A 25,992-nucleotide genomic window follows, 5' to 3' on the forward strand; every position below is an offset into this window, starting at 1 on the left:
TACCTCCATTTTCTGCTCCGTAACAGACTTCACATTCTGTATACTCCCCAACGCTTATATCTTCTCCGAAAACGTACCACTCCACTTTGTAATTGTGGTCTCGACACTGGCTCTATCGATCATCTCATTTTCTCTTGCCCTCTCTATCAACAATATCGCACGCCATTTCTCTCTCTTCTTCATAAATTTCACGGTTCTGGCCCTTTTAATGTAGATTCGTTCATTTTCACCTTATCCCCACCTGTTCTAACTGCTTATTATCTTTATTTACAAAGAACTAAGTTATTCAGCATCTTATAAACATCTCTAAAGATTCATCCCAATTCCTCATCTTTTTCTTTTCATCAAACCGAATATAATTGCCGGGAGAGCGATCTTCGCTAAGGCAAGAAACAACCGCAGAAGAAGAAGAAGAAGATGATTGGAAATATCAAGTTGCATTTGTGAACGATCTTGTAAATCTTTTCATTAATATTGGCAACAAAATATAAGGGAAGTATAAAAGCAGTGTTAAATTCTGATCATATTTCAATTCATAATGGCTGGTGAGGCGTCTTTTAATTTGGAATTCATGTGCAAAGAAGAAATTACTTATGACTTACCTCAGGAAGATCCACTCGAAGGGAAAGGGTGGACAATGGAACTGATGACTGACAGGAAAGAGTTATTATTATCTAGAACGGAAGAAGAGGAAACAATGGACAAGGATACAGCTATGTGTTCTTTGGATATGAAACGAAACGTTGATAGGGTGAAATCAGAATTAGCAGTAAAAGAAGATCCTGAATTTGAAGGGAATATAGAAACGCTAAGAAAAATAGTGGTTCAGGAGACTTGCGCGTCGTACTCTAATGACTCCCAACAATTAACAACAAAAAGTTTAAATTCAGTTCGGCCAGAAAGGTAATGTTCAATTTTTCATATAGTAATTGGCTCAGATTGATAATACGGTTACATGCGTTCAGAAATTTTGTTGGTTAAAAGCAATACTTCACGAGAAGTATTTAGGTATGGGAGATATCTCGAACGTAAGTTAGAAACATACGATTTGGAAATGGCATGGCACACATATACTAGCTGTATACCAAATAAAAATAATAATAAGATCGACACGACTCATACAAACCTTCTGTAGTTCACATTTTGATAAAATAATTAATTCTTTATTATTGATTAGACACTTCTCACTAATTGTTGCACATATTTAAAATGTGGGTGCTCGACAATATTGTTTTATTTATATAGAGTCTTACGTAAAATAAGAAATCGTGAGAATGGTATTTATCGTAAAATTTTCCAAATTTAAACATGGAATGTATTATGTTGGAACAAAAACTATGGAGGTTTGAGTTTTTACTTAGGATTTAGCTCAAATGTGTCTAGCCTCATTTTTCCGGTGGGCTTCGAAAGTCATGAGGAAAATATAAGATAAAGAATATTTTAACCATTAATGGTAGTTCATTAATTCTAGAGGTCCATACAGAAATCCATTTCATAGCTGCACTCATTTCTTTCAAGAAAGTCGACTTTTTACATTCTAAGGAATCATTTCTAGAGTATGGACCTCCATTTCTCAATATAGGATCAGCTTAGGGGCTTAGTGAACGTACATGATATATGAATTATTGTACAAACAACGCTAACCAGATTGTGCTAGATGGCCGGTAAAAATAAGACTGCTATGCAGATTAGGGCATTACGCAGAATGTGGGTAAACTAGGTTAGCGCAAAATACTATATTCAAGATGAACTTATATGTCTTACGTGTTGAATGTGTTCTTGTACGTTCCTAAGTATGTTATAGGTAACATCCTGAAGTGCTTTCTTTGCTTGTGTATTTGTGTTCCAAATTAACATAATATATTAGGGACGTAAGTATCTTAATTATATGGATTCCTTCCTTCCCAAACTTTTTTCTAGTTTTGTGTCACGATTTGCCACATTGAATTTTGATACTTCATTTCGCTTACAGTGGTAACTAGCTATTGTAGCACATGGTTACTTTGCACATCGGGCAAAACTTACCACAAAATATAAAAAGACTTTCAGTCCTTTGTTGGTAAAACCATTAACTGTAAACAGATTGGTGGTAGTTCATATTTTTCTCACTAGGTGCCTCTGTACCGTCATATGGTACTTTGATACTGTGACATCACATATTCTGTTTGCTTGTATGTGTGGAATGCGGTGAGCGGATAATTGAAACGATCGTGGCAACTATTCTACAACCAACTTTACTGAAGAAATAGCTTATTTCTTTTCATTTTTAGTATCTAAGTTTAACACATTAGGAGATTGTGCTTTTTACAGTTTAGAAATTTGTAAGAACATCCCTAGAAGGAAAATGAAAGAAAGCTTCAATTCGTTCTATTTCAAGCGCGTTCCAGTTCGATTTTTTTTTTCGCTGCTCTGAGCCTATCGTAGAAGTATATATTTGACATCCTGCTATTTCTAGTAGAAGAGGCAAATAACTCGTGAGTATTTTTTTTTTTTTTTTTTTTTAATGAAGAAGGAAGTATTATTGTTCGTACTGACAATATGAAAGAAATTTTGATGGTAGCATTAAACTTGTTTCGAGCTTGGTGATCAGAACGGCTCCTACTCTGAGGATGTTATAATTTGAGATCGTTTCATAATTGAGATCTTATTTGAGAATATAAAGGAACGTAAGAATTTCTCAGGTACAAACCATAAAACATTTCCCAACCATTCTATTTGAAACATCTTTCGAACTTTAACAGCTATTGCCAGTTATTTTGCTTCTAACTGCAGTGAATGTAATTTGACATCACGACTTTCTTATTAGGAGAGTGAAATAAATTTTTTTACTCTGCTTTCAGATTTTAGATAGAAGTGAGAATGGCTATAGTTACAAGTCCCGCAGGATTTTGTGTTTTTTATTTAAGAACAGTTTTGGAATAGAAGATTAAGAATAGATTTATCAATACAAAATAACTATGCAAAGTATCTCTTTTGACAAAATAGAATCTTAATATGTTCTAAAAATGTGCCCGACGTCGGTTTCTTCTGTTTGGGTTCTCTTTAAAGAGGGGTGGTCATTATGACTACAATTCGATTTCTAAGTAACGCTGATTTAAATTTTTGTTATGGTTTATCAGATTATGTTCTTGTTGTACTTTTGAAAAGGGTATTTTACAAACGACTTTTCGTTCTTCTATATTGAACTCCTTTAGAACTTCTATATAGATCATCATTATTATTTAAATTCATTTCAGAACGATGTTAAATCAAATTTCATTGTGGGTTAATGAGATGTACTTATAAAATGCCAGCGAAGCGTTATTTATTTATTTATAAATTAGCCTTGTACAGTCCAGATTAAGAATATCGTAAATACGATATTATTAAATTCATCCCGCTTTTCGAACAAAATTTCTTAGTAGGATAGAAAAGTACACCGTCTAAGCTGCATTTCATTCTGACTGAAGGTTTACATTAGGAAAGCACGATGATGGTTGAGTCCAAATTTTCATAAGGGAAAGATGTAAACTGCTTTAAGAAAAAATATTAACCACTTTTATTATATTTCTTACACGGGAGAATATATTCCATGATCCAATCGAAAGAGCAGGAACGTGAGAGTACAAGGAACCAAGACTGACGAGAAGGTTATGGAGCTAATGGTTTACAGTTTACTTGTGTATCAGTTTTCTGATATATTTTGTGTTTCCACTTATTCTTCCCTTTTTCTAATTTGCAACTTTTCTCAATTTTTAAGATTTTTTCACACTATTTTAGATTGAATTCCATAAAGATAAGAGTTTTCTATCATTTTGTCAGTACTTGTGTGTATTTATAGCTTTTCCCATACTTCATACTGCATTTTTGGACAGGTCCATATTATTGTACTTGAAGCTGTAAACGCTGAGCTATTCCATATAAAATCAGAAACTTCATGATTGAAACCTTAAAAATTAAAGTTAGATTTTACATTTCAAATGAAATGGACGTTTTTCGATTTGCACTTGCTGATGGCTCAAAGCTCATAGGATACAGGCTTGGGTGTCGTTTTTAAGCTTATGCATCACCCTTTACAAGCATTTCCATTAACAAACCTGGATTTCTTTAATTTGTACTATTGTTTTCTTTTAAGATTTTACCCTGCATTTTTCGTTTCATTGTTGAATACTTACAGCCTTATCTAGGGCACTTGCGTCATGCCTTTTTCTTCCTTGTAATTCTCTATTTCCGTTGCCTCTCTTTTCTGGTTATTTATAACCCAGTAGGTTACAATAATGCATTTTAAATGTTGCATCGTCTCTGAAGTTTAAACTATATCCCTTTCTCCTTCGTTTCCTTCTGTTTTTTAAGATATTTTGTGAATTTAAAAATTACTCTAATAGTATATACCTTACGAAAATGCAAATTTTAAAAGGGCTGGGAGTGAATCAGAAAACTACTTTCTCTTCTTTTTCTTCAGTTAAATATGACGTTACTATTTGGATGAATCCTTCGCTATTAATTCTGATCAGTATTGTCTTAAAATCGATAGGATAAAGCGCGAGTAAAATGGAATTAAAACAACAAGAAACTGCCGGCAATCAACAGGGATATCATCTAAAAGTTAGTTCTTGGCCTTCTTTTCATTCCTTCGAATATCATTTTGTTATGGTTTGTTTCTCTTTTCCGTTTGGTCTATTGCCAAACAGCATCTGGAGATACAAACATGTATTATAACGAACATTAACAAAACGGAAGTGATGTTCATCTGTTCCAGGTTATTTCGAGAGAAGCTAATTTTGTTTATAACAAGTTTTCGTCTTCGTTTATAAAGATTTATAATTTCTGCTAAAGTAATGTATGATTTTTTCTTGTTTTCGTTGTATTTTTCTTCTCGCGATATTCTTTACTATATATTGAGCTCAGTTCTGAAATTAATTTTCTCTCTTACCATTTGATATTATCCCATGTATCTGTATTTATTTTTTTCTAATATCAATAGTGTTCTCATTTATATCAAGGTCATAATGAAAAGCTGTGAGGGGCGTAGACTTAATATCATTAATAAGGCGCACTGACTGTAACATAGTGACGTTATTACATATGCGTATTTTTTATTTAATTGGCTGATCAACAGTTGTATCCTCGCAGACCGCTTAAACGCTCAAAATTGTAACTTTCAGTAAAACGCAGCGAAATGATAGCTACTTCATAATAAGCTACTTGGTTTGGAAACGCACCTGCTCGAATCACAGGTACCGTAGTGAGTCATCAAAATTCCCAAAAGGCCATTTTATAACTTTTACGTTTGTAAAGAAAAGTTTAATCGAATATTTCTGATTCAGGCCTACACATCCGGGATAACAATGCTACCAACTTGAAATGTTCAAAATATAGCATGTCCAAATTTTAACCTCAAATCCAAATTGAAAAGTTGAATATAATAAAATTCAAGGATATGGTAGTCACATAGATTGATTTTTTGATCTCTGTGCGTTCAAACTTCAGAAAAACGTTCATATGGGACTTCACTATATTTGAACCAAAAGCCGTTGCTTGTAGGAGGCACGAACCGTTGGCCGCTAGTTATGTCCAACGCTGATTTCTTCCGGCGTTTGGTCTACCGTGCAGTAGCATGTTTAATCATATTCAGTATTTAATCTTCTAGTATAAGTTTACAGGGGCCATGACCTGTAAACATTTCCATCGTTTCTTTGTTTTATTCCCTTTTCCCTTTCCTAATTATAATAGTCGGTATATTTTTTCCACTTCGTCCCTTTATGGTTAATTTTTCCATGATATGCATTTTCTTTTGATGATTGCGTTCAGCTACATAATTCGAATTTTTCCAAATATTTCTTAAATGTTCACTTATTTCTCTTTAATCAAATTGTATATTATTTGTCCTAGTCAGCTAACCACTAACATTTAAGGAGACTGTCGTTCTAAGAAATAGTAGCTCCTTTCTCCAGTTGAATTGTTTCAGTTTATGTTTGATAGCTGGACACCGAACATGGTAACACGGATGCCCCGAAATATGACATGCCAGTATATTTCTCCAATTGCAGCAAGAAAGAGTGAATATTTCTCCATCACTTGGAGACGCACTAGGTAGATTTGATAAATTACATTCACGTTGAATTCTAAGAGATGAAAATTATTGCAAACAAAATGAATATAATATGCATCATGCTGAGACAGAGAAAGCATGGACAGAACAACGAAATTTTTATTCTTAAGCATAGACAGTCTGCATTTCCCTTCTGCTCCACCTTTCTGTTTTAGGTTTTTCTTTTTCCTTTAAGAAATAAATCGCTTTCAGTTGCAATAGCGAACATAATTTACAATGTTCAACTCCCTGAAAGACAAACTGTAGTTCCAGGCTGCCACCCAACGGAGTATTAGAATGAGTCTCACACGCTGTCTAAGTAACTGCACAATCTAAGACGTATGTTCAAATCAGCCATAAAACTCCACACTGCCATATAGTTGCCTCCGGTTCCATTTCAATTTTTTAGTTTATTTGCGGCTTTTATATGTTTATGGGTTAACATCTGGCTTCAGAAAAGAAAACATTGGATTTGTAGATCAAGGTCAGACAAATTTAATCCACTATCTACAGAACTTACTGTTGCGTCTACATATATGTAGGATTAATCGAGGATTTCCATTGAGGAAAGCTAAAATATCCAAGTTAGAAGCACTTTGAATGTGGTATTGGCCACAATGTTGTGTATATCATGGACCGAAAGAAAAAGAAATGAACAAGGACTAAGGGGCAAGGACAAGGACAATACAGGTCATGAAAATAATAGGAAAAAGAAGAAACACTATGCTTTGCCATCTTATTCGGCACTCCGACTGGATCACCATGCTGATACCGGGAAATGCAAGAGAAATACCAGGAAAAAGAGGACCAGGGATACAGTATATAGAGAGTTACGAAAAAGAGACGTTATCAAGTCTTAAAAATCATCTCCCAAAGTAGAGAAGAGTTTCAAAATTTCCATGTTGGCCACCTACCTATGGTTGTAGTGAACAGGAAGGAATCGACGTTTTAAAGATTAATTTCCCAAATTTTGTATATTCACACTAATTCTTTAAGGATGATTAGAACGTTGATTTCATAAATCTACGAAGCCAGTTCTTCCTCTTGAAGGAAGTGTACTCACCAATAATCCATGCGGGAATGACATTTCTTAGCTTTGTTATTTAATGTTCTCGCAGCGTAAATAAAACTTCGAAAATAATATTTGCAAGCTCTCGCATGAATACGTCGGAACTAGGTCGTGTTATTTCTTGAAATAAACCGCGTTCAAGTATCGGCTGGTACAAGCTATATTTTACTCTCTAAAAAACATTATTTTGTTAATAATGATTTGTTTTCTGCATTTCTTGTAGATATCTTAAATTTTATTGGCCAGTGGTTAGTGGAGGCTAGTGTTGGTCAAATTTCTTTACACTTCTATTTTTTTCTTTTGACTGCGTGGATTATTCCTGCGGCCATGAAATCGTGTTTTCTGTCGTTGTTAGAATCTTGTAAATATATTCGTAACCTCCATATTGATTTTCGCTTTTTTCCCAAAAGTTTACACATCCCTCTCTCTCTCTCTCTCTGTCACTTGTTTATTGCGTTTATTTCAAGTTTTCTATGGCAAATCACGATTTCTTCCGTACCTACGTTTTGTCATAAACCGAAGCTGGGGGAACGGTAGTCAAAACATAGATACCGTAAAAATGGAAAAGTGAGCAAATAATTAAATTAAGCTCAGATATTAACAATCTAAAATCATCTTTGCAAATCACAAAAGCTGGCTAAACTGTACAGAAAATATAATAATACCGAATATAATTCATACAAATAAAAGAATATCAAAAGGTTACAAATTAAAAAGTAGCTTTTACTGTATATATTATCGGCCGTTTTAACTTCTTTTATTTTCCCTTTTATCTTATTTTATTTTCCCTTAACACTGTACTGTGTGGCACAATTGAGAAATTAATATTTCACTCTCACAATAATCTTCGACCGGTCAACTCCTTCAGGGGTGTTGCAGTTATAAGGACCTCAGGCGTTCCACGTCGAATAATCCAAAGGATCCACTGGAGTCCTCTGCTCATAGTAATAAGCGATCGTCCAAGCCGGCACAATTATTCCTTCCTTTTCAATGATTTTGAGCCAGGATTTGTCACACCAAACTGAGATTATAAACGAATATTCCTGTAATTCTTATACTAGAAGATTAAATACCGAATATGATTAAACATGTTACTGAATGGTAGACCAAACGTCGGAAGAAATCAGCGTCGGACTAACCTAGCGGCCAACGGTTTCCGCTTCCTACAACCAACGGCTTTTGGGTCAAATATAGTGAAATGCCATATGATTGTTTTTCTGAAATTTGAACCCACAGAGATTAAATAATCAATCTATGTGACTACTCTATCCTTGAATTGTATTATATTCAACTTTTCAATTTGGATTTGAGGTTAAAATTTGTACATGTTTAAATATTTGGTCCTCTAGCTATAGTTTGCACATTTCAAGTTGGTAGCATTGTTATCCCGGATGTGTAGGCCTGAATCAGAAATATTCGATTAAACTTTTCTTTACAAACGTAAAAGTTATAAAATGGCCTTCTGGCAATTTTGATGACTCACTACGATACATGTAATTCGAGGAGGTGCGTTTCCAATCCTAGTAATTTATTATGGAACAGCTATCATTTTGCTGCGTTTAGTTTTGGAAGAAGAAGTTAAGATGAATATTGTATAGAAGTTGTTCCGTATACTGTATAGAAGCTGCACCGTATAAGAGATGTAAAGAGTATTTACCAACCTTATCTTTCAAGATTTCTGTATTTGCAAGATTCCTGAATGCAATGGTTTCATGGTAAATTTAAGGTGAATACGTAATAGCGTCTGGAGAAAAGTAAGATCATTATGTCGTTTCATTACTTTTTTGGTTTCAAGTTCGTTAAAGTTGAGTTCTGTGCTTAAATACAATTACTATTGATGCGAATACAATTACTAATCCTCTTGACATTCCTGACTGGGTATATACTATTCATTTCACTTCGTTTGCTTGTTTGAAAATAGTTCCGCAGATGTGAGTTCGTTTTTCTAATGATTACACTAGGAAAGTGGTACCCGAATCATGTGCTGCCATGAGATGATATTATTACCCTACAGTTTTGATATTTCGTGACTTTTCATGTCACACTCAGTTGAAATATAAATTAATTCTTTAACAAATTGTTCATTACCATAAACAAGTAATAAAAATATTTAAATTACTTTGACGATTCTCATAGTGCTTGCATACAAAATTCAAAATATGTATGCTGCATTCGTTAGTGCGCTCAAGTTCTGAAACTGAGTTGTTGACCACGCGGAATTTACGTGGCATTTCACACGAAGTGTTGACAATAAGGTGACACTGGTTAACAAAAAGAATGTCTTTGTAATCCAGAAGAAGCGTAGCAGATTGGGTGTCGCGTGTAGCGGGAAGTTGTAGGGGTAGTAGGGAGTTGGAGAGGGGTAGGTGCCGAAGAAGCCAGGAGGAGGCATACGTTTTTCTGTGATCAAATCATATAAACTAAGGCTACTTTCCCTGGGATAGTGTAAAACTTTTCTTTCCATAGAATGTAATCGTTCGATTGTAACGTTATAATTAAATGTAAAGTATTTTTCGTCACATTAGCCCAGTTCGAATACTAAGATAATTCAACACTATCAGGCACCCTTAATTTATTCTTATATTTGCAATAACTGGTGATTGCATAACTTTCAAATTAGACACATCACATTCACCACAGCTACTTTTTATTCTGTAATCTCCATTAATAATTACCAGTTGCTATAGCAAACCGAAACAAAAATTCTATTTTATTACTGTAACCACAATTACAGATTATCTAAAATCAACATATGTTCTTTATATTTTTTCTTCTTCTTCTTAACAACAGATTGTGCACTTTTAAGTAGTACCTTTGTCCAAAATAGCTACAAGAAAAATGGAAGTAATTCACAAATATGTTATATCGTTGCATGATCTGAATTGGCATGTCATGAAATCAGAGAATACAGAAGAGAAAAGTTTCAGACCGTGTGTTTTCAGTGATGTCCTCAACAAAATCATTCAAAGTGTGACTAACCGGTTTTCGAAAGACGAAAACCTTTACCACGAATTGGTGTGTTTCGATCCAAGTCTGATTTCTGATTTAAAAGACGAACTACCCTCAAATGCAATGAACAAAATCTGTGGCATAGATAAAGGGAAAACTACCGAATAACTAAAATTTTATGCAGATATTTAGTCCAAGACATCGCAAGGAGATGTTGTGAGTGAATATGATGTTGAATATATAAGTAGTGAGTATGAAGAGGAAGCATGGTGAAGCGATATTGAACCCGGGATGTAGGAAATCAAAGTAAGCTTGCAACTCCTGCCTCACGTGTGCTTTCAAAATTACATATGAATATCACATGTATGCCTTGTTATACATACATTTTTAAAATGTACAAGTTCCTCTTTACTATCCCTCTTACACATGTAAAAAGAAAGTTGTAAACAAGCCTTTTTTGAAACTCAATATTATTAAATAAAGATTAAAGGTGAAACTCGGGCAAGACAACCTTGAATCGTTTATGTTAATGCAGTATGAAAGGGATATACTAAATAAGATGAATAAAGATGTCTTAAATAATAAATTCTGTCATAATAATACAGAATTGAAAAGATCTCTGATATAAGGTAAGGATGTCCTTGCTTCTTGTCGTGTAAACAGATCAAAGTAATAAAAGTTAAATGCTATAAATATATGATGCACTGCCACATTGTATATATATATATATATATAGTGACAGTGCATCAATAGTAATTAAGGTGTCTGAAACCAAAGTGAACTATCATAACTCCATTTTCGAGCTGTCATCAAGTCAAATACCACAAAAAAGGTAGATTGCCACATTGTTACATCACCTTTTCATGTGAGTTTATCCACCACTGTTTCCAAAACTGATAATTTATCACAAATTATGAAAAATTACAATGTTTAATCTGGTTACTGATATTTCGAAAATGCATTTAGTTCATGTTTTTAGACAGCTCAGTTGAGGTCCCCATAATAAAATGGATCCAAGTTATTCATAACGTTTCCAATAACGTTTATTTATATTCGAAAAACTACCATCCGGATCACAATATGCAAACTACAAGAACCACATTGCACTCCAATCGTGGGTCTATCAACGAGTGAATTGCGTCGCGGTTCTCCTACCAGCTTATATGTTTCACTATGAAGACTTACTTTACTAGGCATAAATATACCTACTTCAAAAGTCAGTTCCCTTGAACTCCAAGGTCTTCACCTTATGTTTGATGCAGATGTTTTATTTAGTGTAACGGAATAAAACTATGCGGTTTTGAAACTTACAATATTGAGCGTTTAAACGGTCTGCGAAGATAGTTTGTAACAATATTCCACATACAACTGTTGATCAGCCAGTTAAATAAAAAAAATGCGTATAAATTATAACGTCCCTATGTTACATTCAGTGCGCCTTATTAATGATTTTAAGTATACGCCCCTCACAGCTTCTCATTATGACCCTGGTAGAAATGAGAACACTATTGATATTAGAAAAAAACTAATCCAGAGGCATAGGATAACATCAAATGGTAAAATAGAAAATTAATTTCAGAAATTAGCTCAACATATAGCAAAGAATATCGCGAGAAGAAAAATACAACGAAAACAAGAAAAAAAATCATACATTACTTTAGCACAAATTATAAATCTTTATAAACGAAGACGAAAGCTTGTTATAAACAAAATTAACTTCTCTTGAAATAACCTGGAACAGGTGAATATCACTTCCGTTTTGTTAATATTCGTTATAATACATGTTTGTAACTCCAGATGGTTGGCAATAGATCAAATAGAAAAGAGAAACAAACATAACAAAATGATATTCAGAAGAATGAAAAGAAAGCCGAGAACAACCTTTTAGATAATATCCCTGTTGATTGCCAGCAGTTTCTTCTTGTTTTAATTCCATTTTACTCACGCTTTATCCTATCGATTTTAAGACAATACTGATTAGAATTAATCGCGAAGGATTCGCCAGAATTGTAACATCATATTTAACTGAAGAAAAAGAAGAGAAAGTAGCTTTTTGATTGACCCCCAGCTCTCTTAGGATTTTCATTTTTGTAAGGTATATGCTATTAGAGTAATTTTTAATTTCGCAAAATATCTTAAAAAACAGGAGGAGACGAATGAGAGAGTTTAAACTTCAGAGACGATGGAACATATTTAAAATGCATAATCGTAACCTATTGAGTTATAACTAACCTGAAAAGAGAGGCAATGGAAATAGAGAATTACAAAAAAGAAAAAAGCATGAGGCAAGTGCCCTAGAGAAGACTGTAAGTAGTCAACAAAGAAACGAAAAATGCAGGGTAAAATCTTAAAAGAAAACAATAGTACAAATTAAAGAAATCCAGGTTTGTTAATGGAAATTCTTGTAAAGGGTGATGCATAAGCTTAGGAACGACACCCAAGTCTGTATCCTATGAGCTTTGAGTCATCAGCAAGTTCTAATCGAACAAACGTCACTTTTGTTTGAAATGTAAAATCTAACTTTAATTTTTTAGGGTTCACTCGTGAAGTTTCTGATTTTATACGGAATAACACAGCGTTTACAGCTTCAAGTGCAAAAATATAGACCTGTTCAAAAAGGCAGTATGAAGTATGGGAAAATCTATCAATACACACAAGTACTTACAAAATGATAGAAAGCTTATATTTTGGTGAAATTCAATCTAAAATAGTGTGAAAATAATCTTAAAAATTGAGAAAAGTTGCAAATGAAAGAAAGGGAAAAATACGTGGAATCACAAAATATATCAAAAAATTGGTATACAAGCAAACTATAAACCATTAGCTCCATAACCTTCTCGTCAGTCTTGGTCCCTTGTACTCTCATGTTCCTGCACTTTGAATTGGATCATAGAATATATTCTCCCGTGTAAGAAATATAATAAATGTGGACAATAGTTTTTGTTAAAGCAGTTTATATCTTTCTCTCATAAAACCTTGGATTCAGAGCCATCATCGTGCTTTCCTAACGTAAACTTGCACTCAAGAATGAAATGCAGCCTAGACGGTGTAGTTTTCTATCCTACTAAGAAATTTTGTTCGAAAGTCGGGATATACCTAATAATTTCGTATTTACGATAATATTCTTAATGTGGACTTTACAGGGCTAATTTATAAATAAATAAATATCGCTTCGCTGGCTTTTTATGACTACATCTCATTAACCCACAAAGAAATTTGACTTAACATAGCTCTGAAATGAACTTAATTAATAATGATGATGTCAGCCTACAGGAGTTATATATAGAAGAACGAAAAGTCGTTTATGAAATACCCTTTTCAAAAGTACAACGAGAACATTAACTTATAAAATGCTGCTGCCCCATAACGAAAATTGAAACTAACGTTACTTAGAAATCGATTTGTAGTCATAATGAGCCCTCCCTTTAAAGGGAACCCATAAAGAACAAACCCACGTCGGGTACATTTTTTAAATATATAAAGATTCTATTTTGTCAAAAAACATATTTTGCATAGGTATTTTGTATAGATAGATCTATTCTTAATCTTCTATTCCAAAGCTGTTTTTAAATAAAAAAATACAAAATCCTGTGGGACTTGTATCTATAGCCATTCTCACTTCTGTCTAAAATCTAAAAGCAGAGTAACAAAATTTATTTAACTCACCTAATAAGATGGACGTGATCTCATATTACATTCTTTGCATTTTGAAGCAAAATAATTGGCAATAGCTATTAAAGTTCGTAAGATGTTTCAAATGGAATGGTTGGGAAATTTTTTATGGCTTTTACCTGGGATATTCTTACATTCCTTTATATTCTCAAATAAGATCTCAATTCATTTTACTCGCCTAAAAGAAATGAAACGATCTCAAATTATACCATCCACAGAGTAGGAACCGTTCTGATCACCAAGTTTGAAACAACTTTAATGCTACGATCAACATTTCTTTCATTGTTCGTCAGTACGGACAATAATACTTCCTTCTTCATTAAAAAAAAAATACTCACGAGTTATTTGTCTCTTCTACTAGGAATAGCAAGATGTCAAATATATACTTCTACGATAGGCTCAGAACAGCGCAAACAAAAATTCGATTTGGAAAGCGCTTGAAATGGAACGAATTGAAACTTTCTTTGTAGTTTCCAGCTAGGAATATCATTACAAATTGCTAAATTGTTGAAAGCAAAAACTCCTAATTCGTTACACTTAACTGCTAAAAATGAAAAGAAATAAATTATTTATTCAGTAAAGTTGGTTGTAGAATAGTAGCAAGTAAAAGGTACAAATCCGAAACAAATTAGGAAAATATTTCCAATCCTTATTCTTGAAATATATCTAACTTGTGGATGGTAATAACTGTTTTCCCGCTTCTCAACACAAAGCTCATATATAAGATATAACTTGAATTTGTCTTATCCGTAATAAGAGAGGGAAACACATTTGTTGCTGTATGATACAATATAAAATGTAGAAGTATGTCCGTAGATAACAGAAACTAAAATTATCCATTTCTTCTATTCTTTACCTACTGTAAATTTTGGCCTCCCATTTACGCGCTCTGAGGAACTGACGTGGAAGTGTTTCACCTCAGATCACGTTATCGCTATCCGATGAGTGAAATACGAGGTGTGACACAAAAAAAAAAGAGACTAAGTGCATAACTTGAAAAAGGATTGGTGTTGGCCACAACTGTTTTGGTGACGTAATGCCACACCCCTCCTCTATCCATGCTGCCAGTTTCGACTCATTCGGTGGTGAAAGTTGGGAGTATTGTATCAGTTAGTGAACACGTGCAACTGCATTCTGCTGGAAATATGTCTAGTGTAGAAACTGAACAGCGAATCAACATCAAGTTTCTTGTGAAACTTAAGAAATCAGCCACAGAAACATTTCAAATGTTAACTAAAGCTTATGGAGATGAAACTTTGTCTCGAGCACGTGTGTTTGAATGGCATAAACGGTTTTCGGAAGGAAAGGACAATGTTGAAGATGATGAACGTTGTGGGCGCCCAAGGTCAACGATTACAGACCAAAACATTACCAAAGTTCGTGAGGTGATCCGGGGTGACCGAAGATTAAGTGTTCGTGCAGTGGCGGAGTTGGTTAACTTGAATAGGAAAACTGTTCGACGTATTTTAACTGAGGAATTACACATGAGGAAGATTTGTGCGAAGGTTGTTCCAATAGTTCTGTCCGATGACCAAACCAGTGTCGTAAAGAATTGTGTGTCGACATGCTAGAACGCATTAGAAACGAGCCAAATTTGTTGGAATCTGTTGTAACTTGTGATGAAACATGGATTTTTACCTATGATCCTGAAAGTAAGCGCCAATCGATGCAGTGGAAATGTCCAAGATCCCCAAGACCCAAAAAAGTGCGCATGTCAAAATCAAAATTCAAGGCAATGTTGATTGTCTTCTTCGACATTAAGGGAATTCTGATAATTGAGTGGGTTCCCAGTGGTCAGACTGTTACTCAGCACTACTTCATTGAAGCTAAAAAGACTTCGTGAAAAAATTAGGAAAAAAAGGCCACAGTTGTGGAGTGATGGATGGCTGTTGCATCAGGACAATGCACCGCCCACAAGGCCCTATCTGTCAAGCAGTTTCTGAGCAGCAAAAACATTACTGTAATGGAGCATCCACCTTACTCGCCATATTTGGCTCCCTGTGACTTTTTTATTTCCCAAAATTAAATCTTGCATAAAGGGAACCCATTTTACCACAGTTAAAGATGTTCAGGAGAAAACGGAGAATCTCCTGAGGGGCCTTCCAGAAACCTCGTTCCAGGAATGTTACAAGCAATTGCAGCACCGAATGCAGAAGTGTGTGAATACTGAAGGGGACTACTTTGAAGGTGATAACATCACAGAGAACTAATTCTGTAAGTACATTGACTTATTGGAACAGTCTCTTTTTTGTGTGTGTCACACCTCGTAATTAGTTATTTTCTACAATCTAGGAAAGAATAAAAATATAAGGTAAGGTAATATGGACAACCACAAGCACCTTCGTTTCTCTTTTTTTATTACTAGTGCTTCTATGTTTGTGCTCTATACATAGAATTTATCATAACCTGCTGTAATGCTATTCGCAAAAATCGAAATATATAGCCTACTAGGTTTGGAATCCTGCTTTTACAGATTTTTTGCAAACAGTGACCCTCGTGTGTTATTAGCATCGTGAAACATTCTACTCATTATTGTCTTTTACGCTAAATGTAAAAAGGACATGCGAAGATAAATACTACACTCTGAATACCGAAAAATTTAAGAAATATGTTACGCATCACATTATAAAATACAGGGAGCTGAACTGTTTGAAATAAGTAATTTACCATGTTGAGCGTGTACATTAAGTGGCATTTTATTACGTTACGTTCATTCAAATGGGTATCATAAAGACGGGAAGAGGATTAAAATTGTACGTCAAATATTATAATCTGAGTGGTCTCTCTTGTTAGAGAAAGGACAGTTGGCACACTAGCTTTTTCTACTTTTAAAAAAGTATCGCGTGCAGCATTGTTTTCGGAAATAAACATTCAAGAGAGAGAAGACGAACAATCTGCATAGTACACCTAAGTACAAAAAATTTGACATCAATATAATTTGGTGTTAACTACAGAAATGGCTGAATCGATTGATATTAAATTTTACATGTCTTCAGTTAGCCAGACGTCTAACTCATTTAGAGAACTTGTTATCTTTTCTTACGTTACTGTCACTAGAATGAAGGTCCTACGAGTAAAAGAACATATTTAAATTTTACGCTAAAAGTTTTGAGTGGATTATGTTTAGGAGGTGTCTTTACGCTATACCAGTGAACAAGTGATCTACTACTTATGAGATGAAAACGGGCAATTTCCGCAGATTACATAATACATAAATTTACCATGTGATATAAAATTAGTATGAATGTACAGAACATCATCACGCATTGATGCACTCAAGTGATCACAATTTTGTTAGCATAAAAAGAATTATGGAAAAACTACGTTTTCAAGGGGATATTGTGAAATTAAGCTTTAAACTTCAAATCTACTTTTAGACTACCTTAGATGTTTTAACAAGAACAACGTAAAACCAGCAAAAAGACATGTAGTATACTATTTAAAGATTATTTATTTTAAAAGAAAGTATTTTCATCATTTCTCTTTCAAACAACGCCTTTATCCTTTCCGGACGTGCTTCTTTATATATATATGGAGCAATCTACTTATATCCAGAAGTATATCTGCGTAGTTCTTGGGGAATTAAATATCGAAGAATCTCTATTTCTTCCTTCTTAATTCACATTAACATTACCTGTATCATTCCCGTTTTACTACATTACGATACTCACGGAAGAACACTTACGGACACTCTTGATTAAGTATATCTACGTACCTTTAACGGCGTCATATATAATATACCATCTTTAAACTCAACCTTGAAGGAATAAAATTACGTAATACTGTATGTCTAATGTTGTAATGAACACTGGACGCTTATAAACACTTACAAAGTAAAAACCACAAAACAACAATAATAATAATTAACATTTGAAATAAATTTTCAACAAAATCTTTTCCTGATTTTAGCATCGCATTTCGAAGAAAGTATACAATTTATTTATACTATTTCAGACAAAGTGTATTTTCTTTGGTCTTGAAACTAGTCCACATCCCATTAAAGTACGAGTTAAGATCAAGATCCTGCACAAATCCTGAACCGGGGACAATAAGCATAAGCTTGGTCCTGGTTGTATTTACTGTACAATCTGTGAAATTTAAAAGTTGAAGTTAAGCATTGGTTTGTGCACATTCTTTTGCAGAGGTAGCACCCTCGTGATCAGATGTTTGTATCGCTGGTTACAAGAAAGTACAACGTACTGAGCATACGTTCGCGAAATTGTGAATGAAGGCCGAAAAAGTCCATTAATTGCAACAAACGTGAATTTCATTTGGAGTTTTCATAGTAATTTTCAGTGTGTAATTTTACCAGCAAGTATTAAAATCTTAAAAATAAAATATATACTCCACTTTAAACTTTAGTATACATTCAAGAATATACGAAACTCATTTACCCAGTGGTTAACCAAACCCGAAGTCCAACACCTCATAAATTTAACTTCTCAACTGGATATCATCCTACACTAAACCATGCCAACTTGGATTATTATAGCCCTTTCTTGCAGTATCGTATTGTATCATATTACCTTATCGTTTTTGACACACCAACTTTCACAAAGGTTTTACAGTTCACATGCATATTACTGACGCAAGTGACGTGACTCGCCTATAGAAGGCATATCGATTTCATTATTTGTGTAAAAATATGTGATGTCTTTCTAATGTAAATGTTAACTATATATGTAGCATATGAACTTTCGTTCCTTCATCTCACGACAAGTAAGTTATTCCAAATTTAAAGTCTTTTTGCTGATTGTTAATAAGCATTTTTAACCCTTTCATCCCTGACCTACACAATTGTGCAGGTAGATAGAGTCACCAATATATACAATACCGGACGAACATGCACAATTGCGCAGGTTATTTTTTCCGAAAGCTAATAGTTAAAAAAAAAAAAAAACTATTAGTAGATCAAACTAGATTATGGAAACCACGATTCTTTCTTTCTATTTTTTTGAGATAAAAGAGATGATCATCCTTTTTCAATCTAGTCTTTCTGTAGAACTGTTCACAGTTCGGATGAGATTTTGTAAAGCCGGTCAACAGATATTTTCTCCTTCCTGATCGATTATAAGTAAAACTGTAGCTGCGTGATACGTCTACTCTAACAACTAAATTTATTCCATTGATTAGAGCAACACCAAAAAATATTACAAAAATTATTATACATCAATGCTAATTTCTCCTGCAAATTGATATGACTGGTATTAAGCTTTAGAATTTTACAAACTAGTAAACTTTGAGGACACACATATCAACTGAAGTCTGCTGAACCGGTCAAAACTTCACTGACATAATTATTCATGCACTAAGGGATATATTATTATATAGCAAAAAATTGACTCAAACTGGAATCAAAGACATGAGTTAAGGTTTTGTAAGTTCTGGGTTTTACCAGAGAGCTAATATCTTGAGTTTTTATTTATATGGTAGTTTTTAGTGGGAAAGAAGCTGGATAATACTGCATACAAATGGAAAAAGGAAATAAAGAAGTGTTTAACAATGTCTCAGAAATATTATGTATATACTAAGACAACTATAATGAACAAGTTCAAAAAGTTATAAAATTCGTAAAATATTTGCGTTTACGAACAACTGATACGGTGTTAGCGGAATGTGTGAAATAACCAACGTAAATGTCGGAATGGTAAAACCTTGTAGTGTTTACAACATATATCATTGGCTTAAAAACGAACAAAATAACATCATTGCTTAGTACTAGAATAATATTTCAAATCAGGATAAAGGTTAAAATTTATGGCAGTAACAAAGAAAGTGTGAAGGCAGCACATTTTTTATTAACCATTCACATAACTTCTGCAAAATATCTTTTACATAGCTACAACTTTTTTATGCATGACTAAAGGTTTCAATTTGGTGGGGTGTATTAAACGTGTTATCAATACCCAAATTAAACAAGTGAATATCGTTTCACAGTGTGAATCTAAGACTTCCAAATTATGCGAATTCAATACTCAAACTTGAGATAGTACATCTGTAACAAATTGTTGCCATATAGTAAGAAGATTAAAGAACGAATCTGTTCCTTGGACGCGGGATCTATCTCAAAAATCTATTACTGGTTATCCGTTACTCTTTCACTTCTATACAGATAAATGTTGAAAAGATCGTTAATTTGAAGCATTTCTAATTTGAATAGAAGGTTAGGGAAGAAGATAGGACGTATGGTTGAGACGCTGATCCGATCGGAGAAGAGCTGCTCGACTTCTTATACAGATTTCTCTATGAAAATTAGATAACAGGATTAATAATCACTTACTAAACAACAGCTACTACATATCTGTTACCATTTTCGTTTTGTAGCGATAAATGTTGAAAAGGGAGAGGGATAATTTTAACCTCGTCCAGTTTGAATTGAATTTCAACGGAAAATATAAACATACTATTTGAATGTGGAATCGATTACAAGAAACTGCAACGTGATAGATTTTAGCATTCTATCTATAAGAAAATAAGTATTGAAATTGGATGTAATAGTAAATTTAAACTACCTCCATATTCGACAGTGTCGTGAATGGTCATTATATATTGCATTCAGACGCTCAATCGCTTTCAGAAAACTGATACTGGTTACCTGCTTGTTCTACGGCAACGAAAGTTGAAAACTATATCGAATGGGATGTAACAGTAAATTTGAAAGCCGTTCGTTTTTGGGAGAGCTCTGTGGTAATCAGGATATGTACAATTAAAAAATCGAAATGTTTCCCGAAAGCCGCACTTCGCTGTCTGTTACGTTCTCAGTTCTGTGGGGATAAATGTTGAAATCAGAGATGGCTAATTTGAAACGCTCACAGTTTGAATGGACGGTGGACGGAAGAAATGAACCTATTTTTAAGAATCTGTATCGATTGTACCAAACCGTATCTCGATATCTCTAATCGCCCTGACTCTACAAAAATCAGTATTGAAATTACCACTTTAGAAAATTTCAAAAACTTCCGATTTCGTAACGTACTGTTGGTTGTGATATGTCCTCTAGAGACTCTCAATCAGTTGCACAAACCGCTTGTTAATGTCTGTTACAGTTTCCATCCTACTGTGAAAAATATTAACACTACAAATGTTTAATCTAAATTGCTCCGCTTTGAATAGGGCTTAGTGGAAAATGTAGCTTAGCTGATAGTAAATACGCACCTCCATTACTCTTACCGCGATTGTCATATAGAAATAATTATTGAAACCTAAATAAATATTAAATTTGAGTGTTTCTTCTTTTGGTAGAGTGTTGTAGAGTCATATTATGTTCGAAGCTCAATTTAATATGGTATAATTTATAATAGTTGTTTTTTGAAAGATGTCTCCTTGCTATGTTTCCGTACTATAGCGATAGAAGATCAAATTGGAAGTGGCTAGTATAACCTTGTTTGGTTTGATAAAGATTTCAACACAGAAGATGTAACCTATGCTTGCGATGCTTCATCCCATGCAAAAAGTCGCTTCCTGATAGCTTTATCTGTGTTCTTTCTACGGAGATCAATTTTGAAACCAGTAGTACTAGTAGTATCCAGGATAGCAGCGATATATTGTTTTGAGACGCTGAATCTTTGGCAGCAAACCGCTTCTTCTTTCCTGTCATCGTCTTCGTTCTACAGCAATAAATGATGAAACCGGTACTGAAACTGGCAGCAATAAAAATTTGGAAAAGAGACCATTTTGGCAGAGCGTCTACCCAGTCAATATGTGTTGTGTATAGACACGGGATCATTTGGAAGAAGCACTTCTCGTTATCATTTACCGTTCCGTTCTACGGTTTCTTTAGCTAAGTCTGAAACTAATGGCTAGTCTTAATCTTCCATTACAAATTTAGCATTATTTCCCATTATACAATTACATCAGATGAAAAAAGTCACGAGTAATCAACTATTCTTCATTTTGAGCAGCCATACACTTAAATTTTTGCCCTTTACTATTTAGCGATAGTGAAGTATTAGCCTGAAAATTCACACATTTCAGCAACTGAATATTAACAAATATTACATTTAATGTACTGATAATATTATTACGTCTGCTGATTATGCTCCTCGAAACAGAGTTTACGTTAACTGACGTATTGACAAAACTCAACTGGGTATCATTAGGTTTCGTATTTTTCCTTTTAACCTTAGTGCTACATTTTAGCTCTATAACGGAAATAAACTTTCGACTGCGTGTGCTTTATTGAAAGTGTTACTTTTACGCGTTTTACGGTAAACATTTCTGTCCCATTGATTATGTACGAGACGTTCACTACGTAAAACACAATTCGCTTCGCGGGCCTACACTCTAAACTGTGAATTTGAAATCGTTTTCTTCTACAATACTCAAGGTTGATAAAGTCGGAATGGAATTGCAGCACTAAAATGCAACTCACGTTAGACGGTTACGAAGAGAAATTTGAATTTGTTAAGTCGCTCATTGTCAGATAGTTCTTTTTCTTCAAAAATGACCTATAGATTATTATTCTGACAAAATATAGAAAGTATCTGGGTTAAAATTGTATTGGTTTTATTTAAACATTTTTACACACACATATTTACACATTTTTACACTAATTTTTATTCCAAAACTGGTGTTGAGTCTAGCGTAATATCAAGACTATTTTTTTAACTATATGTTAATAGGTTCCTTCTTACTTAACCCTACAACGGCCAACCTATTTTCGTAACATAAACAGCCAAGGTGAGTCCAACGGACTCTCACTGTTGATAACGTGTTATCAGACCTTATATTGTGGTACAAAATGTAATTTCGTATAATAATTTTAAGTGTTTCTGACGGAACATGTAAACATAACAACCACGTATTACTACAGTGTTTACAAGCCTGTCAGTGTTGCCATCTGACGTAAAATTTTTAAAGGGAATTTAAATTATTTTTCTTGTATTGTTTAAAAGACGGTTTATTGTAAATTTTAGTAGGAAAAACGTTAGCAAACTACACGATTTTCAAGAAACCTCTTTTTCAAAGTACTGTAAGTTATTACAAAGAACATACGGTAAATAATGCAATTGTTGGTTTGGAATGTTCTCGTAATCTGGAACTACTGAAGAACGTGCTTCGGTTTACTTGTTTGTTGATTTACATTTTTTTGCAGTATCACAACCGAATGATCAAAACACACATGCTTTCGGCAGATCGTGCATGTTTGAATTTGCATTCGTCCTTTCTGCCCATCACATAAGTGAAAAAGTGTTTTCTTCTTTCTTTCACCAACTTTATGTTGGTAACCTGCATTGTTGTTGAACTCAGCAGCCGCAGACTGGATTGATTTGTGGAGACCTACAGTACTTCTAATATCAATATCGATATGTGGCTGGATAAGACTTTCTGCCATTGCAGTAAGAAAATCCTTCCTGGAAATCTTCCGATCAGGATGCAAGGTGTCTACTAAAATTTCAAAAATGAAATTTCGTGACTTTTTCGTGGCATTTTCTTTACCAAATTATAAAACTTCCTAATATTTTAAAAACGCGAATTTGGGTGCGAATTAGGCCGAATTTTCATCCATGCAATAGAAACGTACTTTGTTTCTCATTTGGCAGCGTCTAAAGCCGACTATAGACACTTTGGTTGTGAATTTTGACGTTTTATAGAACAAAATGTTATAATCTCTGCTTACTTTTGTACAGTTAAAAAAATCGTGACCCAAAAGCTAAATTTCGTGACTTTCACGACCGTTTTCTGATTTCGTGACTTTTTCGTCACTTTCGTGACCGATAGACACCCTGGGATGTAATGTACTCCAGACGACATAGGCTGCAACAGCGCATACATCAAGCATATTAATGAAAAAAGTAAATGGACATATGTTGGTCATTCTTTGGCATGAAAATTCATGGACCAATTCATCCAACGTGTCTCATTATAATTCAATATTTTCTCTGGTTGCTTTTCTTATGTCTATGTCTCCAGAATGGTGCTTGCTTGAGAGAAGAATTACAGATCTCTTTCTCTCAGGAACATAAGACACAAGTGTAAAATCTTTCTGGAAACCAAACATTGATGACTTCTTTTCCTTCCTTCTGTTTGGTACGAATTCGGATGGGACGAACATCTTTTGATTTTTCACTGATCCCACTAGTGTTAGACTATTGCGAAGCAATGTTATGGCGGGATAAAAATGTGTGAAATAATTATCACATTGGTTATTTCGTTTATTTCGAAATTTTCCCTAGGGTCATAGTGATTTTTGAAGTATTGGTTTATTCTTTCCCAAAGTTCACGTATTTTTGTTTCTTCTGTCACTTCTTATTGTTTTGTCATCAAATTGGACAAATACTTGAACCCATTTTTACCCATCGCACTACTAAATATTGGTGGTGCATACTTTTTGTCATAGCAGTTTTATCTTCAGATCTTTGGCTTTGAGACAACCAGTAATATACATAGTTCCAAATAAACACTCCAATTCTCTCTCATCGACCGGCTTCCACTGATTCTGCATGTTGCGTCTTCTGTGTTCACATACTGTATCTTCATGGGTGTACCGAACAATGGTCTTCAATGCATCGTCTTGAATAAATATTAACAGAGCATCTAAGGGATCTTCGGGTGTTTTATTTGGAGAAAGGAACGTTATTGTTTCCCCATTTGATGATGTTCTGAGATCTCATCTTCTATGGTCGAGGAGGTTCAGAATATCATGTGTTCCGTCCTTTGCATAGAAAATCTTTTCATTACTTTGGCACCGATTCCCAACATCTTCAATCTCAGAATTACTAATCATATCAGAAACTTCTAATGCTTCTGTTTCCAATCACTTCTGCTATCTTCAAGTTCACATAATGTCCTCGTCTTCATTCTCCCACAACTGGCGAATTGCTTATATTATATATGAAGAAGCTGTCATTTCTTCACTTACATAAGTACTAACACACACTAACAGTTCAACTATCTACACCACAACAAGAATCAACTGATACAAACGTGCCTTAGAATTAATAATTTAAAAACAAATATACTTATATTTCTACTGGGAACTCAAATATATGACGAAAATTAATAATGAGTCCATTGGACTCATGTTGGCCTTTTGTGTTACGTAATTAGAAAAATAATTTCAAAACATACCCTAATGTATATTTTTCAATCCCGAATTGTATTCTCACTTTACATTATCTACCGATAGCATATCTATAAAGAGACATGTATTGAGCAAGAAATACATTGCAACTGAGTAACAATTATGCGCGATGAGTCCATTGGACTCACGTTGGCCGTTTAAGGGTTAACTTTCTATTCAAACCTGAATTTGTTCAGTTTAACCATTTCGAATTTCAAGGTTTATTGCTGTACAGCGAGTATTGTAATATAGCGAAAAGTATTTGTTTGCAAAGATACAGAATCTTAACACAATTTCACTACTATCCAATGTACCTTACCGAAAAACGAAGATTGTTCAAATTTACTATTGCATTCAATTTCAAAAATAATTCTTGTGTAGAATAAACGGTAAATGCTTTAATGATGCTGTTTCTTATAAATTTTTCAGCGTCCCTCGAGTAGATTTAATTTCCTCGGTTAGCCGTATATTGAAACCAAAATTTCTTCAGACTAGCCATTAGTCAGACTTAGCTAATGAAACCGTAGAACGGAACGGCAAACGATAACGAGAATTGATTCATCCAAACTAATTCTGTGTCTATACACAACACATAATGACTGGGATTATCTCAAAATGGGCTCTTTTCCAAATTCTGTATTTTTCCCAGTTTCATTACCGGTTTCACCCTTTATTGCTCTAGAACGAAAACAGTAACAGAAAAGGAGAAGCGGTTTGCTGCCAAGAATTTAGCGTCTCAAAACAACATATCGCTACTATCCTGGATATTACTAGTACTGCTTATTTCAAAATTGATCTCCATTGAAGGAACACTGTAAAAGCTATCAGGAAGCGACTTTTTGCATGGGATAAAGCATCGCAAGCATAGCTTGCATCTTCTGTGTTGAAATTTTAATCAAACCAAACAAGGTTATACTAGCCACATCCAATTTGATCTTCTATCGCCATAATACGGAAACATAGCAAGGAAACATCTTTCAAAAAACAATTGAGCTTCGAACATAAAACGACTTTACAACACTCTACCAAAAGAGGAGGTGGCTCAAATTTATATTAATTTAGGTTTCAAGAATTATTTCTATATGACAATTGCGGTAAGAGTAATGGAGGTGCGTTTTTGCAATCAGCTGAGCGTTCTAAGATAAGGTTCCATATTCTCCAATAAGACCT

At 34.1% G+C, this 25,992-nt stretch overlaps 1 protein-coding gene across 1 annotated transcript in view; it reads left to right on the top strand.

The window, feature by feature from the left end:
- Positions 1 to 404: 404 nt before the first annotated feature.
- Positions 405 to 25,992, top strand: part of LOC145690868 (uncharacterized) — a 37,752-nt gene continuing 12,164 nt past the window's right edge. Inside the window, exon 1 of the mRNA XM_081766263.1 lies at positions 405 to 903. Within this exon, the coding sequence (XP_081622389.1) occupies positions 539 to 903 (365 nt within the window). The 5' untranslated portion in view covers positions 405 to 538. The remainder of the gene's footprint in view (positions 904 to 25,992) is intronic.

The sequence above is a fragment of the Thermobia domestica genome, chromosome 7 (genome assembly GCF_964235325.1).
Source record: "Thermobia domestica chromosome 7, izTheDome1.hap1.1, whole genome shotgun sequence".
Lineage (NCBI taxonomy): Eukaryota > Metazoa > Arthropoda > Insecta > Zygentoma > Lepismatidae > Thermobia > Thermobia domestica.